A 19,371-nucleotide genomic window follows, 5' to 3' on the forward strand; every position below is an offset into this window, starting at 1 on the left:
TGCTGAATACTATGGGCCTGAAGGCAGAAGATAGATGCCCAAACGGTACAGAGGAACTTTAGGTGACTGTCCAGACAGCAAGATGTCTCTGTCATTTCTAGAGTTTTGGAAGTTGCTTACTTCTTGTTTACTTAGGTAATATTATATCCTTCTGGAGTCTTTGATGGAGTTGAAGAATGGATAGTTATAGTTTTCCTTAGTTATGATAAAAGATAAAATAGGTATAAATATTGTAACTATAATTCTTGCTTGATAACTGTTTTGTTATATGTAATTTTACTATGCTAAAGTTAAAGCCTTTCTTTTTTGTTTAAACAGAAAAAGGGGAAATGATGGAGGAGGGTCTATGTGTTACTTTCATTGGTTAATAAAGAAACTGCCTTGGCCCTTTGATACGACAGAAAATCAAGTGGGTGGAGTAGACAGAACAGAATGCTGGGAGGAAGGGAAGTAAGTCAGACGCTATGGAGCCAGCCATCAGGTCAGACATGCTGAATCCTTCCCGGTAAGCTACCACCTCGTGGTGCTACACAGATTATTAGAAATGGGTTAATCAAGATGTGAGAGTTAGCCAATAAGAGGCTAGAACTAACGGGCCAGGCAGTGTTTAAAAGAATACAGTTTGTATGTTGTTATCTAGGGTGTAAAGCTAACCATGAGGGAGCCAGGCAGGATGAAAAGCAGGCCTGCCTGCAGCTCATCACTACAAGTGATGATCCTTAAAGTTATCAGAAGGTGATTTCCCCAGGGGCACACTGAGGACTACACAGATCAGGAATGACAGGGGACTTCTAACTTTGGTTTATGATTATGACTACATAGATGTGTACTTTATTGTAATAATTCCTCAACATATATGAAAATTGATTTTATGTCTAATTTTTTTTTAAACATCCCCTTCAAATATCTTCCCTAGTGGCTTCATCATGTCCTCATCCCTTGCTCAAAGCCAGCAGTCCTTGCAGAACTCAGCATGGGTTGGCTGAAGGGATTCTCTGTGCAGCAAACCAAATGAAGCACCTCATGGGTTCAAGCCAATTGCCCCCACATAAGACAAAGGAATTCAGTATCTTAACACATGATTGGGTGATAACTCATTAGGAGCTCCAACACTGCTGGTTTTCTAAAGAAGCTTCATGCTGAAGTCATTCAGCACAGGGGCTGGTCTGGACACATTCCTCCTGGGCTGAAAATGATCTTATTTTGAAATCTTGGCAGAGTCTAGACTGGAATACAATCCAAAACAGTGACCTTCTAGGACCAAGTAAGGAAAAAATTTCATCTAGCTTTTCTACCAAGGGAATCAAGTTCTATTTGCGTTCTGTGAACATGTATCTATACCTTCCAATTTTAAGCAGTTCCAGGTGAACCAATTTAAATTACTAACTTTCCCTACTGCTCCTACTTGTCATTTCTCCTTCAGCTTTTATGTCACCATCTCCCAGTTTTCTTCCTAGACTTTCTCCTCACACACACCTTTCAATATTGGCCTGCTAAGCTCTCAAGTCCTTTTCTTGCTCTACTTTCTTTCTTAAGTGATCTTATTTGCTACTAATAATCCCAGAGTCTAGGACTAAGGATGCATAAAAACAAAAACAAACAAACAACAACAACAAAAACAGAAAAGAAAGCCTATTGCCCCCAAATTCCAGAATTTACTTTGCATGCCCCAAACTAACTTACATCGTCCTCTCTCCATATTGTCCCCTTCCATTCATTCCCCAGGTAGTGGCCCATTACCTCCAACTGCCACAACAGAACCTGCAAGTCTCTTTAATCCTTTCCTTACTCCCTCCAATAATCATCAAATACTGTATCACTGCACAGCCAGTCAGGACCTCTCTGCCGGTCCACTCTAAATCTTTCTAACACTGTGAAGCAACCACATAGACTTTTCTAAAGAGATTCTGGTACTAAGAACTGCTTGATTAAAATCCCATTCATTAAACAAGGCCCAGAGCATCAGCCCAATCTTGCTATGTCCTGTTCTCCAAAGACCACCTCTCTCCCAGCACCAACCTCAGGAGCTTAAGAAGGATGCTTTTCCATCATATCGAATGAGGTAACCCAGACCCAGAAAGGCAATTATCATATGTACTCACTCGTAAGTGGTTTTTAAACATAAAGCAAAAAAAAAAACAGCCTACAAATCACAATCCCAGAGAACCTAGACAACGATGAGGACCCTAAGAGAGACATACATAGATCTAATCTACATGGGAAGTAGAAAAAGACAAGATCTCATGAGTGAATTGGGAGCATAGAGACCATGGAAGAGGGTTGAAGGGGAGGGGGAGGGGAGAGGAAAGGAAAAAAATGTATAGCTCAATAAAATCAATAATTAAAAAATTTTTTAAAGGGGCTGGAGAGATGGCTCAGTGGTTAAGAGCGTTGCCTGCTCTTCCAAAGGTCCTGAGTTCAATTCCCAGCAACCACATGGTGGCTCACAGCCATCTGAAATGAGGTATGGTGCCCTCTTCTGGCCTTCAGGCATACACGCAGAAAGAATATTGTATACATAATAAATAAATAAATATTTAAAAAAAAATTTTTAAAAAAAAGAATGTTTTCACTGACTCCAAGACTCCTTCACTAGGCAACATTTCTGAATACCTTAGTCCAGGCTGTCTTCCTGTCCTATCTTCTTTTAGAAGTTTTCTCTTTATAGCCTCAGTGTATTTCTCTCCAAATATGCTGAATAGGGTAACAAACCATACCTAACAGGTGAACAAGTCGACTAACTAGATAAATAAAAATGGTAGAAAAACATGCCTGTTTTAACATCAATAAATCTGCCACAAATTTATACTCAGATTTCAACAGCACCAGTACGAATTCAATCACTGCTAACCAACAGAGGGGACTAGACTGAACTTCTCAATTGGATCATCTACTTATGTGACAGCTATGAATTACTTTCCACACTTTCTAGATCCCTCTCAAGCTCTAGCCTCTATTACTCACACCTGAAGAGCTGGCCAGACCTTCCCTACTCCCCCAGCAAGAAACAGCTCTTTGACAAGTACAGTGATATACGCCTTTAATCCCTACATTCAGGAGGCAAAGGCAGGTGGATCTCTATGAGTTTAAGTCAGCTTGGTCTACATAACAAGTTCTGGACAACTAGAACTACACAGTTAGACTCTGTCTCAAAAAGAAAAGAATATTTGTTCTTCAGTATTTAAGTCACCAAACCACAAAGAGAATAATCTAGACATCTGTAATTAGGTAACTGCCTAATTAATTACCAAAAAAGTTTTTTTTTAATGCATATGGATGTTTTGCTTGCTTGTATGTCTGTGCACCACAAGCATGCCTGGTACCCACAGAGGTCAGTGGAGGGTATCCGATCCTGTGGAACGGGAGTGGGTGCTGGGAATTGAACCTGGTCCTCTGAAAGAGCAGCCAGTGCTCTTTACTGCCTAACCATCTTTCCAATCCCAATATATTCTAAAAGTAAGATATATTTCTAAGTCTGTCTTTCAGGACAGTAATAATCACTGGGGCAAGGAAGCAGCTCTTAGTGAGAGCAGGTGGAAGGCGCTACTAACAATGAGCTCATACTAATGTTTTCCAAATACTTACCTGCTTCACAACCTGCCTGGTTAGGGATCTGACTCATGGCTTCTGACATGAGTTAGATCGACATGACACATTTCCTCAAAAAGAAAATGTGTTCACAACACACTCCACAAAATAATCCTCAGAGGACAAACACACTGATGTCCTATTATTACCATCAACTATAATCTCCAATCAGTTAGGGAAGCCCAAAATACCCGCCTGAGTAACAGTTCTCCACAGACTGGGGTATCTTGCAGATAAGGAGAAGCTTAGAATCCAACTCTCACTTCTGGCCACTTTACAGTTTCTCAAAAACAGAAAAGCTGTTGTCTTTACCTGGACATTTCACTTCCTCTCACATAAAGGTATTATCTGCTTTACCATCCTCCAACCAATGCATCCACCCATCTCATCCCATAAGAGCAGGCAAGTGCTTCAATTCTACAACTTCAAAGAGCTCAGAACAACAGATAAACCCAGTAAATGTCAAGTGGCAACTCAGGCCACAAGGATAAAACCTACTTCATCAATGCCTTCTTCCTCATGAAAGGTACGAGACAGGAAGAGGCAGGTCATGGTGTCCTCCTTCTTAGTGAAGAGAATAAAATCCTTCCCAATGCGCATTGAGCCCCTGAAAAGGAAACAGAAAACAGATCACTCTCCCAAGGACTCAAAGCTCATCTGGAAAGGGAGAGCACCTTCTTGGCATTACTGAGTATGACCAGAGGGCCCTCTTCAAGACCACCAATGGCCCTACTCCCGAGAGATCCCACAGCCCCTGTCCACTTGCACTCAGCCAGCACTCCTTGCTGTGCCTTCCTAATGGTCTCTAATTCCTTAGTCTATAACCTCCTTGAGCAAACTTCCCTCTCACCATCCTTCTAGAATATAATCGCTCAGACGACAAGTCCCAGGTTTGCTTTCCTCCCAGCTTACTGCCACAGCCCTAACAAGAGAATCTAATGGAGCTCCAGGTTCATGGGGTCTTCTGTGACACCACTCGTTTAACTCCAAAAGTGGACACCTTGAACACATCATCTTCTTTTTGGGCAACACCCTGTTTCTATCTGTCTTTTTACTACACTGTCAAGAGAAGAGTCTCACAAGTCTTTCAAAAATCAGCATGAATGCAACATTTATCAAAACACAAATGCTAATTTTTTTTCTTCGATCATGATATCAGGCCCAGTTCAAAATTTGATCTTTGAAAATAGTTCAAAGAGGAGTACATCCATGTCCCGTAACTCTAGCCATTTTCGGTCTCAGAATTGCTTTGCTACTTTGAGCTAATTCTGAAATAGCCTCGAGTTCGTCTTCTACAAGGCAGTTTGGAGCTTGGCATACAGCAGAATGGTAGAACACTTGCCTAGCATGTACAAGGGCCTCGGTACAATCCCTAGAATCAATGGAAAACAAAACTCATCTGGCAAAAAAATCTAAATGCAATCAATGTCAATGGCTTCCTTCCTGTCTGGCCATGTTAATCCTCTATTGGAGCAGGCAGAGACAGGCTTCTTCCGGCAGCACAGGACACAGCAGAAGTATGAAGCAGCAGTAAGACTATCTACTCAACAATGAGGTTGTTTAGCTCCGTTTTTTTCTGAACAGCTTCTGGCTATTATCTCATTAGTCCTTACAATACCTCTGGGAGTAGAAAATGGTAGGAAGCCTCATTAATCTCTATATACAATTCAGACTGGCATGCCAGACACATAAATGAATCTCATGTCGCATTTCCCAAGCACTCAGGAAAATTCCCAAGACACTAAGTAGATGCTCTGGGGGCTATCAATTCTCCTTTTCCTGAAGATAGGACTACTTTTCCTGCAGGTTGTGGACAGCACTGCCTTTACTCAAACTTGAGAAGACTTTCTTTATATCTTTTTTGTTTCTGTTTTTGATCCTGACAATAGGGTCCGATTAGCAGAAACCCCAAAACACCACCTTTGCTAAACCCTATTCTCACTGTAAATCACCTCATGTAACTTCTTAACTTTGAACACTAGATGGCTCCAATTCAAAGGGACTTTCATAAAAGCCTCCAAAACATGTTGATAACTGCACTCTAACTCTGTACATGTTCTTTCTCAGTCTTCTAAGTACTTTCTGAGTCATACTTAACCGGCTCCTAAGGAGAGTATCAGCAGTTAGAACCTCATTTTCTAGGTTAGGAAACTGTCAGAGAGGTAAAGCTGAGTCTGCAGAACTGGCAGGACTAGATAGGAGCTGACTCTATTGGAGACCTCGGTTTTTACAGGTCTTAGATTTTCAGAATCCTCTGGGGAAGGCTCCCATTGTGATCACAGTCTGGGGACTCTCAAGGCAATAATAACAGGTGATCCTAACTATTTGTAAGTATGATCAATTTGCAAGAAGCCACAACTTTAGTGAATAAATGGCTGGATTGAGATCTGAACCCTTGACCAAAGTCAAATGGACAGTCCCTTCCATTTTCTAATCAGAAAGACCTGGTTTATATATTCACCCTTCAAATAAACACCTTTATACCATCAGGCAAGTCATTTCACTCATATACATCTAAATTTCATTGAGAATGCTAACAAAACCCACCTATCACAGGCTGAAGTGTGGCTTAAATGATATCACCCATACAAAGTTTTTAGCCACAGTACCTTCTGGCACATGGGGAATGCTTATTATTAACATTCAGATCCTTCCCTGAGAAGAAAGCCCAGGAACCAGGGCCCTGGTTTCTTTGGAAGCATTCTCTTCTCCACACCCAAAGCACAATGCACATGAAGCCCAACTGAGGCTGTTGACAGATCAAACCACCACCCTTTCTCACATAAAACAACGCACTTCCACAGCAAGATGGAACATGAGTCATAATCTCATTTGCACAAACTCCACTAAATAGTATTCTACCCAAAGGTACGTACAGCTGGAAGTGAACATTTCAGAAACAGAAACCTTTTCCTCAGAGCTTTACTCAAAAACCAGAACAACTAGTGTGGGACAATTCTGTATTCTGTCAATTATGTCTTAAATAAACCCTGATTGGCCAGTAGCCAAGCAGGAAGTATAGGCAGGACAACCAGACAGGAAGTAGAGATGGAACAATGAGAATTCTGGGAAGGAAGAAGCCCATTCCTCCACAGTCCTGTGTAGTCCTGTTCAGACACCGAAGATGCAGGATGTGACCTGCCCCGCTGAAAAAGGTACTGAGCCATGTGGCTAACATATAGTAGGATAATGGACTAATGTAAGTTATAAGAGTTAACAAGAAGCCTAAGCTAATGGATCAATGAATTTATAACTTATGGAGACCTCTGTAATTTTCTTTGGGGCTTGCCAGCTGTGAGGAACTGGGTGGGACAGAAACCCCAACAAGCAGGACCTAATGCTACAAACAACACATTCTAAGCACTAAACAAGTGGGAACCAAAGCCCAAGGGATATCCCAATAGACTGAAGGAATAAGATGGGTCTCCTACAATATGGCCTTAGAGGATGTCCACACAGGGCGTTCCAGGAGAACTGCCCCTTTTTCACTCTGGGTCCCCAATGTCCGGCACCACAAGCATACTGATACATTGTGAAGTGACTCCCTTGCCATCTCAAATACACCCCAGCCCAGAAGAGAACCACCCACATTTTCAAACACGGGATAAAACTATCTATTATTCAATAAGGGAAGAGAGACAGTTGTAGAGAACAGTGTTTTAGATACTCATACTACTCAAAAACTACTGAGAAAATTCAGCTAGATAGTTGGTAAACCACCCCCAACCATCTCTCCTTTCTGACTCTCCTACTGCTCCAGAGTTAATAGTCCTAGAGGGACAAAGGGATGAACAGCAAGAGCACATCATGTGATTTTGTGTTCAGCCCTACAGCAGGCTTTCAATATACATACGATTTTAATCCATTGCCATACTGCCCAATTTGGGTGGACTCAGGAGTTCGTTTGGCCGACTTCCCAAACTGGATCACACTGGCAGCATCACCTCAAGTGGTAGATAAGAGAAATAAAAAGTTAGCATTTCTTCCCCAGACTTCTCAAAGCTAGAGATGTGAGTCATGTTAAATATAAGCAAGGCTCTGTGCCAACAAAACCTCTCTCGAAGGAAAGTCAGTCATGAGGCATAAGAAAGTAATCCTTGCCTAGTCCATCAATACCACCACAGTGCCCTGTGTTGTTACTAGAACATGGTGAACAGTTTCAGGGGAAGAAGTCTCAGTAGTGACGGCTCCAGGATGTTGTGCAAGCTGATAAACACATTGTCAAGAGACAGGTAATCTAACTGATTTCAGATTGACATTCCGTGTTGTCCAAACACCTCCTATGTTAAGACAAGACCCAGCAAACACACAGTGTAATAAAGCCTGAGATGTTGCAACAGCTTCTCATTCCCTAGGTGGATCGTCTAGCCACAACAGTGAGGTCACAGAAAAGCACCTTTGATAGTAAATTGTTATGTTCTGAAAAAGAAACAGTCACCATAACCACTTACTTGGATCCATTCCTGCTCCATCATCCAAAAAGCAAAGCATAAATCCTCCTCGAAGGTCATCCCGCCTTTCTGTAAAAGAAGCAGCTGCCATTACTGGGCTGTTACCACTTACAGGGCCACAACCTGGGTACAGAAAGTGAACCAAAGTGAAGCCGGGTATAAAAGGATGGGTTAGTTCAAATCTAGTTTCTCCTAATAGTACTACTAAGCTAGTGTGAGTTAAACTTCAGGGCTCTTGAGGACATGAAGCTTCTCTAGTGCTTTCTAATTCACAACAAGGCTTCAGAGAATCTATTAGAAGAGACCAGTACTTAACATTCAAGATCACTGAATATGCATATCTTTTATATCTTTCTTTCTTATATATCATATCTATTTTTCTATATACCTTTTTATATATCAACATGATATACTATTACATCTGTCCAACATCATGGACCCCAAGTCATTTAAGTAATCTATTATGTATTATACCTTATCAACTGTTCAAACTCAACAGAGTACCTTCCTTTGTGATCTACGTCTGAGGTAACATTCAACGATGCAACATGTAGTAATAAGCACAATGGTGGCAGTTGCCACATAAAGATTAATTGCTATGTTTATATACTATCACCTCTAGACTAACTGCAGATTGTGAGCTATCTGTATATCTGTCATATCCCCTCCTAGATATGGGCCCTTGAAAAGCGAAATGACACAAGATTCAGCAAGTGGTTCTTAGTTCTGGGATAGACCTGCCTTGTCAGAATTACAGACCTTTAGCAATAATATTCAGCACAGTTTTGGCAGGGATTACTAGCCAACAAAAAGGAAACATGACACAAAACTGTGGCCTCCATTCTTATACGAGCACCATATGGTAACTCATAGCAAGTAGCAACAATAGAGTAAAGATTCTCAAATAAGGAAAAAGGCTATACTAATTTTCAAGGTGACTTTTAATTCAGTGAAGACTATGTAAACAACGGGAAAACTAGTCTTGGAATCAGATATGTAGATATCAAACAGAAAAGGGAGTGAGGCGGAAACTGAAGCAGGACCCAAACAAACCATGTAAAGAACCACTAAGATCAACCTCCCCAGTACAGATGTTGTTCATGGTCCATTGCTCAGCATAAGAATAAAAGTAACACATCTACCAAAAAAGAAGAAGCTGTGTAAAATAATATAAGGTCAAGGCCCAAGGCTACTTGGGAGCCTAGTTCCTAGAGTCCAAGCTTCAGTTCACTTTGTACAATTATCTATCCTGACAAATCTGTTTTAAATGCTTTTTCCCCCCACAGGGTAAAACTAAATGAGTCGTGACTGCACTCTGCTAAATAAACAAACTAATGCAAATTAAAATACTATTTTAGATGGGCCATAAACCACAGGGACTTGTAAGTATCTCTCAATGCTCAGGAGGCTGAACAAATGCCTCTTCAAAGGTCCAGAGTGAGGCTCTTCTAGAAGATCGTAGTAGATGAGAACATTTCTCCTAAGGCAGCACTTCTTATCAAAATCTAGCTCATCCAAGAGAAATGTGGCCAGCAGGAACAAGGGTTTTTTATTGTTCTTGTTTTTAAAGTATTAAAAGCTGCCCAAGTTCCGTCTATAAGAAACAGTCAAATAGAGACTCACAATGGATAAGGGACAGAGCATGTAGCAGCAGCGTCCTAGCACCTGCCCAGAGACATTTGTTGTATACAGTCAGAAAACTATCAAGACTCTCTTGGGATCTAAAAACTGTTTTGAGACAAATGCCACTTGAAAAGTTCCCAAGACCACTGAAATCCCTTGAATAATACCCCAGAGCTGACTTCCTAGGCTTGTGTTAGGGTAAAGGAGTCAGGCTATTTCAGCAGTCATTGCTTCAAATGTGGGTTCAAGTTCTCCTAGTTCAAGGATTTATCTCAAAGCTTCATTTTTGTCTGGCTTTTTGTTTTTGTTTTATGGGACTACAGAGATGACTCAGTAGTTAAGAGCATATACTCTTTTTGCAGAAGACTCAAGTTCAGTCACCAAGAACCATACTGAGTTGCCCAAAACCACCTGTAACTTCAATGCTAGAGGATCTAATGCTCTCTTCTTGCCTCCATGTATACCCCCCACATGTGGCATATGTGCGCATGCACATGCGCAGAGAGAGAGAGAGAGAGAGAGAGAGAGAGAGAGAGAGATTTTTAAAGTAAGTTTCTTCATTCAGTTTACAGTACTATAAAACCGTAAGAGTCCAGGTTGGCATTGAACTCCCCAAATAGTCAAGATGAGTACACTGATCCTCCTGCCTCTCTACCTCCTGTTAAGGATTAACACCAAGTGCTACAGTACCCAGTTTCTTACTGTCTTGACTGTTTATCTGTTCATCTGTAACCATTTGTAGTGTGCCATTTCTTTAATTAGGTATTAGGTTCTGAGAGCAAAGGCCTCATCTCATCCTCCGAACTTTCCCCAAAACAAATAAAAAGCACACTGAGCGCTCCTTTTATAACCTAACTTTCTTAAATTTCCTTGCTAAAATTTACCCAATGAAGATGGTAGAAGGGAATAAAGAAGATCTTTTCTTTATAACTTCTTAGAAAGACCACTATGAGGATATATTCCTTCAACATCACTTCAAGTGGAGGCTCATGTTTCTTTATCTTCTGGGAAATGATGTGAATAGTCAGTTTCTTTGAGAGGTAACTGCCAGCACTCCTGCATGCACACTCAGCTATGGCCTGGAAAGGTGGCACCATCTAGGAGATTTAGCAATCATCATGTTCAAGTCTTACAATACTACTTTTTCCTCTTACTTTCCTCTAAGATTAGAAAGTTACATAGCGTGTCTCTGTCTAAAAGCCCAAAAACAACAAACAACAACAAAAAAATCCAAAGTATTTCTACCACTTTGGCAGCCTTTTCTACAGGTAGCTTTCAGAATTTGTGAATAGCTGATATGTAGGCATTATATTTTCTTTTTTCTCCAAAATAATTTACTCTAAGTCCTTTGTCTTATCTAGAGAATCTTCCTAACAATACAACACTAGAGGTTCTGTGTTTATTTCCACTTATCAAAAGATTCCATGAAGAGGGTTATCTAGTAACTGTATATTCCACATAAACAAAGACTTTCAAAACTGTATATTCCACATAAACAAACTTTTTTTGAGCATATGCTCAAAATATGACCGAAAATCTTTCAGATTTAGAAAAGAATGTCAATAAAATATATCACATTAGCCAAACTGAGTTTAAGAATTGTCTTCTATTTCCTTGTTCAAGTTTTTAGGATCAAAATGATCAAAAAGGTATTGCTATAAATATTGAATGGGCAGAAAACAAATAAAAAGCCAATTGACAATAACTAAAAACTCTGTCACTGTCATCGTAACTCTAGGACAAAGATGATCTTACAATATAAAAGTAAAACCAACTGAGCAAACAATAGAGGATGTCACAGCATCCAGTTTTAAGCCTAACATTTCAAAAAGATGTTTTATTTATAATGCCTATTGTCAACTTGACTACATCAGGAATTAAATGGAATCCAGCAATGGAGAGTAGAACTGTGAGGGATTTTCTGCTTGGTTTGAAGTGAGTAGATTTACTTCTTATCTGGACCTTTGAGGAAGGAAGACAGGTGCCTTGATCTGGCAGGAAGATACACCTTTAATCTGAGCCACACCTTCTATTGGAAACCTCTACAGGGCAGGAAGAAGGAAGCTCTCTATATCATAGTCTGCTTGCCCCCACCTTGCTCGCCCATCCATTCCTTCACTGGCATTGAAGCCTACCTCACTGGTATCCAGCATGTACTGAAGACTAGCTGAGACATCCAGCCTTGTGCACTGAGCAACTACTGGATTCTTAGATAGTCAGCAACTGTTAGATTAGTTTGACTGAAACCTATAAATCACTCTAATAAATCCCTTTTATATGTAGAGATTCATTTCATAAGTTCTGTTACTCTAGAGAACCCTAATTACAAATTTTAGTACCAAATCTGGCTCTAGAACAACAAAAGTGTAAGGATGAATCTTTTAAGTATCTGTAACAGGCTTTTCAATTTGCTAGCACCTACAGTTACTGAAGCCTCTCCAATTATCCCTTCTCCTGGGAATTCAAAGAATATTGAAAGCCCATGGTATGAACCATATAGTGAGATAAATGCTTTAGATTATCCTGGTTCACCAATTGTGAGTGGGAAAGAATTTGGGGACCCTGTATGTGAAACTTTAGACAGTTTGGAGAAAAATAAGGGAAATGATCATGCTGGTTGGTTGCTTAATTTATCTCTGGATGAACTGACAAAGGATAGGGATGAGCTCTGTGACAAAAACCAATCAACTTCTAGTACCTCAGAATTTTAGTGATAAAACTGACCAGTTCTAGATGCACAAAAACAGTCTAAAAGTTTCTAAGTGTGGCCTAGAAGAGAATCTTCTGTCCAGCAGCCACAGAACTCAAGTTGTAGAAAATCAAGCTAAAGCCCTCATTATAAGGCTGAATTACAGAGAAAACTCAAGTTCCAGCCTCAGATGGATGGTATCCACAGTTAAAGGAAGGGCATTAGCTGGTGGAAACTGGGATCCTATAACTTGGAGTGGAGATGTATGGGAGGAACCTACTGAGGCTGAGAACTTTGAATTCTCAGATTCTCGAGGTTTGTTTTTTTTTTTTTCCCTCACCTCAGGAAGTAGTACCCTCAGTACCATCCCTTGAAATACTGCCTATTTCACCTTTGACCAAGGAAATTAATCCTTCCTCTGAAGGAGAAATGGCCAGATGTGCAATTATTTACTGATTCATGGGCTTAGAGCCAATGGATTGGCTAGATGGTCAGGGACTTGGAAAGAATCATGGAATTAGGTGAGAAAAACATCTGGGGAGGATGTATGTGCATAGATCTCTCCAAATGGGCAAAGGATGTGAAGATACTTGTGTCCCATGTAAATGCTCATCAAAAAGTGACTTCTGCTGAGAAGCTCAATAATCAAGTAGATAGGATGACCTGTTCTGTGGACAGTAGCCTCTTTCCTCAGCCATTCCTGTCACTGACCAATGGGATCAATGAACAAAGCGGCCATGGTGGCAGTGATGAAGGTTATACATGGGCTCAACAACATGGACCGCAACTCACCAAGTGACCTGGCTACAGCTACTGCTTGCTGAGAGCCAGATATGACAACAGCAGAGACAATCACTGAGCCCCAGATACAGAACCATTTCCCAGGGTGACCAGACCACCTGGTGACACATTGACTACACTGGACCATCTCCTCCATAGAAAGAACACTTTGTCCTTACTAGAGTAGATGCTTATTCTGGCTATGGATTTGCCTTTTCTGCCTTTCCTCCTCCAGGAAAAGAACCAAGACCTGCTGAGATGCTTGCAAGGGTGGAGGAAATAGAGCTAAGGTCACATGACCAGTAACAGAAACAAGGATCATAGTTGACATGAGTATTGTATTTTGTTAAAAATGTGTTTATGCAGGTATCTGTGTTTTCCTTCACTTTCCTTCTTGTGATATAAGTTTGAGATACTAAAAGAATGCCTCCCAAGGGACACTGCCACCTATTCTAGATTTATAATGCATTTGTGGTTATACAATGGATAGTTATATCAAGTTAGGCATAATTATGACCTGGTTAAATATATAATGTGCTTCTAATTATATGTGGGATAATTACATTATATTTAGGCATTATTATGACCTGGTTATTGTCTTCATTTAGAAATAATTACAGCATAAAGAGATATGAGTGTATGTCAAGTTGACAAGGAGTGGACTTGTGATGACTATTCTTGGTTGTCAACTTGACTACATCTGGAATTAACTGGAATCTAGAAATGGAGGGTACACTTGTGAGAGATTTTCTGCTTGATTTGAAGTGAGTGGATTCATTTCTTATCTGGACCTTTGAGGAAGAAAGACACATGCCTTGATCTGGATCTCAAGGCAGGAAAATACACCTTTTAATCTGGGCCACACTTTCTGCTGGAAGCCTATATAAGGACATGAAAGATGGAAGCTTTTGCTCTTTGCTTGCCTCCACCTTGCTAGCCCATCCATTCCTTCACTGGCATTGGAGCCTACCTCTTTGAAGACTAGTTGAGACATCCAGCCTTGTGGACTGAGCAACTAGTGGGTTCTTGGATACGCTATTCACAGCTAGCTATTGTTGGATTAGGTGGACTGAAGCCTGTAAGTCATTCTAATAAATCCCCTTTTTATATATATCCTCTCTCACTATATATATAGTGTGTGTGATTCATTCTGTAAGTTCTATTACTCTAGAAAAGCCTAACACATGATCTCAGCATCTCTATAAACCAATTACCAGCAATTTTCTGCAACTGATACCAGCAACTTTCCAGGGAAAAACCTGTTACCAGGAGTAGTGAAGGATTAATTTCAACAAGACCCTGTCTTCCAGAAAGATGACTAACACTGGATCATTGTACTTCCCACTACTCTATTCCAGCACCCTCTTAAAGCTCCTGGGTTTTAAGACATATGTGGTCGGATCTGCCCCATTTCTACCTAGAGCATGAAGAAATTCTATCATCTCCAGGCTCCAGAAGCCATTTATTTCCCACTCACTTCTTAGGCAATAAAAGATCTAAAGTCTGGCTTACCAGCATAAATGTCTATTCTGGTGGCATCAGCATCTCTGCAAAAGGAAAAAAAAATCTGAGATATAGATGAGAATTTAAAGTATCAACCAGCAAAATACACAGTATTTTAAGAGTAATGCATATTATTTTGAATTGTTCAAGCTATGAACAATTCAGATATAGTAAATATATGCATATATTTAAATATATATATTAAAGTTTTGTTTTTATACTTGACCACAAAATTTTCCTGACATATCTATGAAATATTTCAAGCACTCCAAATTTATTAAGATGCATGACACACAGAACCTGGGTACAGTTTTAAGAGTCTCATACATGCTGGTATCTTCAAGCTCACTTTGACTGAGGAAATTAATCTTTCACTGTCTGATAAACTAGCAGTGACTTCCTCTGAAGGAGAAGTGGCCAGATGTAAGATTGTAGTTAAATAATGTGTGATCTAGTACATTTCCATGAGCAGGTAACAAGAATATAGTAACAAAAGCAATAATAAAAGTCAAGTATGGTAACACACATCTATAATGGCTACACTCAAAAGACTGAGGCAGGAGGACTTTGGGCTGTATAGTAAGGCCTGTCTCAAAAACACAAAAAGTACTAACAGTATACACTATACTAACAGTTGTACAGACATTAGAAATTACAAGTAAATTCACTAACTGAGGAAGTTTCAAATTCTACTATCAACTCTTACCCTCTTCTTCCTTCATTATGTCAACACTAGTCAATAAGTATCTAAATTTTAGAGTTTACACTAAAACCAAGACAATATTTTGTTAATATAACTATAAGAGGAAGAGGTCAGCAGATCTCTGTAAAGTAAACGTTAATTAGCCTAGTCAACACAGTGGTTACCAGGCCAGCCAGAGTGAGGTCCTGTCTCAAAATAACAAAAAAACCCACAACGGAAGATACTGATTAAAGAGTAGTCACTTGTAATAAAATAACTATTTGGGGGAAGATGCACAAATCTGGCCTAGTTTTAAAGACATTCAGCAGTACAGTGTCTTGGCAACACAAACTAATACTCTATGTGTCCAATTAGTTTGACTCTCCAGTTCCTATCTTAATTCCCTACTTCTCACAATTATCAGATGCTGATACACAAGGGAAGGTGGTTTGGAAGTGGTAAGTTTCCTATTTTTAGGTTGGAACACAAAGAGCAATGAATGAATTTAAGGTAATCAAGAAAGTGTCAAATACTGTGATAATAAAAATACTTTTTGCTAACGAGTCTCTTAGGAGTTGCAACATATACAACAAAAACATCTTTCTCTCAAGTCATCAGAGAGCAAAAGTCATGATGATCCATAAAGCTCTCCCTCTAAGCAATTGAAGGCTTGAAGACTACATACCTTGCATTATCAACCAGTTCAGCAAGAGCACCAAACAAGAATTCATGAGTGGTTCTGAAATAATACATTTTAAGAGTTAACAAAAGAATTATGACCTGAGCTATGAGTCTTAAGGTTATAAACATTTAAAAGGTTTAGAAAACATCTAAAATCCACATGTGCATCACTGATGGAACTACTAAATATAAACTCCATAACACAAGCCTTTCTAGAGCTGATTCCCCACAAATCAAGCCCTGCCATTTATTCAGGAATGTTTACTTTTCCTATTTTTAATTGAAAACCCACCTTAAAGAACCTTGAAATTTTTACATGTACTATTAAAAGTAGTGATAGTATGAAAAAAAGAGTAATAGCCTAGAAAAAAAATGCCTCTATTTTATCTTTCATTGATTTAACCAGCTGTCGGTTTCTGCACAGGAGGAATTGTAAGCAATTATAAACATACATCTTTACAAGTAAGTATCTTGAGTTCTGAATAATGACAGGTATCTTCACAAAACCCAAACTTTTAGAAGCTTCCAGGAGATAATCACTGAAGCCTCCACTTAAAAAGTTATTTTTTCCTTGGACACCCAGAAGACCATACCAATGGTCTTCTTACCCTTGCAGGAGAATTTCTTACATTTTTTTTTTTAAGGATCTTAGTCAAAGACCTGATTTTAGCCAACATCTGGGGAAGTTGAAATGATCTGCGCTACCTCCCGCTCTGAGAAGAGGGGATTTCACTTACAAGCTGCACAAAACCCATGCGTCTCCTCTTTTCCCTGGGACAGCTCACACACAGGTATGCTCAATTTACACTTTCTTAAGTTGTACAATTTCCTACAACAGTCTTCACTAACTATAAAGAGGAACAGGTCGATATAGAACCATCCACAAAATCGGCTTGATTTTTAAAGGAAATACAAAGTTATAGACACAAACTATAATCAACTCTCATAAATTTTTTCTTGCTTTTTCATGTTTAGTCAATAATCAAAATGGCATTTTCTAAACATTTAGATTGAAATATAACACTAGTACCCAGCATTTAGGATCTCTGACCACTTACGATATTGTTTTAAACTGTGAACCATTTCTTTATAAAAACTCTAACTGTCCAGGAAAACTGATTTTCTTAAGGTTATTCTTCAGCTTGTTTTTTAAACTGTAAACTTTTAATAAATAAAACTACCTCTTCCTAGAATTCTAGAAAGACATTTTCTCCCATGAGATCAGTGAATATATCTATTGCTAATCCAAAGGCAGTAGGACCAAGAAAGATGTTGCAGCAAAATGCAGACGTTTTATCACCAATTCACTTATGGAATGAAGCTCAAATTCTTCCAGATAAAATCCAAATATTAAGTACCTGACATGGAAGAATCAAACTTCTAATAGAAACCTTGCCTTAAAAAGTCATCTCTTTATTATAAATATTTGAGTGTTCACAGTTATGATAGCAATGCCTGAAATCCCAAGACCCTATAATGACATCATCCAAAAGGTAGTAAGATGAAGAACTCAAGGCCTGCCTGGACTATGTAGCAAGATATTATCAAAAAAAGAAAAATTTAAGTAATTTTCAAAATTTTTACTTTTTTTAAAAAAATGACTTGTATATATGTATATAGTGTTCTGATTGCATGTATACCTCCAGGCCAGAAGCCAGATGGTCATAAGCCACCATGTGGGTGCTGGGAATTGAACTCAGGTCCTCTGGAAGAGCTGTCAGTGCTCTTAACCTCTGAGCCATCTCTCCAGTCCCTCAAAATTATTGCTTTAAATTTGCCAAACTATCAGTTGGGATAAAAAAATGCCCCATGTACTCCACTCCATATCTGTATAGGGCAGTGGTTCTCAACCTGTAGCTCACAGCTCCTTTGGTAATACTCTATTTCCAAAAATATTTATATTACAATTCATATCAGTAGCAAAATTGCAATTATTAAGTAGCAACAAAAATAATTTTATCACCACAACATGGGGAACTGTATTAACGAGTCACAGCATTAGGAAGGTTGAAAACCACTGGTATAGGGAGAGGGCTGGTGATACAGGTCTGTGGCACAGTATCTGTCTAGCATGCATAGGTGTTAGATTTAATCCTCATGGGGGGGAGGGAGAGGGAGAGAGGGAGAGAGGGAGAGAGAGAGAGAGAGAGAGAGAGAGAGAGAAACAGGCAAACAAGCAGGCAGATACACAAAGAGGCAGGTTGGAAAATTAAGATGAATTGTTATAGATAATGTTAATTAAAAGCCAATCTGAGTGGTGGTGGTACATGCATTTAATCCTAGCACTTAGGATGCAGAGGTAGGCAGATCTGTGAGTTCGAGGCCAGCCTGGTCTATAGAGTGAGTTCCAGGACAGTCAGAACTGTTATACAGAGAAACCTTGTCTTGAAAAACAAACAAAAAAGTCAATCTAGAGACAGAGGACATAACTCAGCATCTGAGCACTTGCATACCATGTGCAAGGCCTAGGTTAGATCCCTAGTACTTAAGACAAAAAAGTCAATCTACAGTTAGGCATGATGGCACACAACTGAAATTCCATAAAGCTGAGGGACAATAACAAGTTTTAGGTAAGCCTAGGCTATATAGCTAGATTATCTTTAGAACAGAATTCTTGTGGGGACTCTGCTTTGAGCAGTGGCTGTTTCACAGCCACTAAGGTTTCTCTGAGATACAATCACTGCAGTTGAAAACTACCCCATACCATGATGACTTGAAAACACAGTCAGCACTGGAAAGTTCTGACAGTCTCTACAGAGACTGAATTTTTTTTAAAGTAGGTAATCTAATATTTATTCTCAAGCTTTCAGTCATCTTCTGTTCTGATGTAAGTCATAAAATTACATCAAATTAGTTTTATATACAATCCAGACTGGTGTGTAGAAATATAAACTAGAAACTCTATTTTTAATCATTTTCATTTATTTAAACAAGAACATGTTTTTATTTTAACGTAAGTCAGTGAATCTCAAAAAAACCCCCTGATGTATGGTAATAAAAGCACACTAGACTAAGAATACGAGTATAACTTGCATCAGAATGTTGCATATAAAACAGATAAAACTGATAAAACAGAGCTCAAATTCTTCTGGCTTAAAAGAAAATGACGTTTCTAGGCTGGGCATGTAACTCAGTTGGTAAGGTGCTTGACTAACATGTACAACAAAAAACTAGGTTTGTAGTATAAGCCTAAAGTCCTAGAACTCAGAGGTGAAGGCAAGATTATCAGTTCAAGGTGATTCTTGGCTACTTATCAAGTTTAAGGTTATTAGCCCTGGCTACAAGAAACCTTATTTAAAAAGAAAGGAAGGAAGGAAGGAAGGAAGGAAGGAAGGAAAAGGTTTCTGGCTTCTGATTATAAAACTGTAAGTAAG

The 19,371-nt window shown here is 39.3% G+C and overlaps 1 protein-coding gene across 1 annotated transcript in view; it reads right to left on the minus strand.

Annotated features, from left to right (window-relative positions):
- Positions 1–19,371, minus strand: part of LOC121436406 (ATPase MORC2A) — a 44,232-nt gene that overhangs the window by 19,131 nt on the left and 5,730 nt on the right. Inside the window, exons 3-7 of the mRNA XM_041636265.1 lie at positions 16,002–16,055; positions 14,644–14,678; positions 8,040–8,108; positions 7,442–7,532; positions 4,087–4,195 (exon numbers count right to left, since the gene is read on the minus strand). Of these exons, the coding sequence (XP_041492199.1) occupies positions 4,087–4,195; positions 7,442–7,532; positions 8,040–8,108; positions 14,644–14,678; positions 16,002–16,055 (358 nt within the window). The remainder of the gene's footprint in view (positions 1–4,086; positions 4,196–7,441; positions 7,533–8,039; positions 8,109–14,643; positions 14,679–16,001; positions 16,056–19,371) is intronic.

This window comes from Microtus oregoni, unplaced genomic scaffold, assembly GCF_018167655.1.
Source record: "Microtus oregoni isolate MIOR12 unplaced genomic scaffold, Mior012 000049F_ref0000343, whole genome shotgun sequence".
NCBI classification, from domain to species: Eukaryota; Metazoa; Chordata; class Mammalia; order Rodentia; family Cricetidae; genus Microtus; species Microtus oregoni.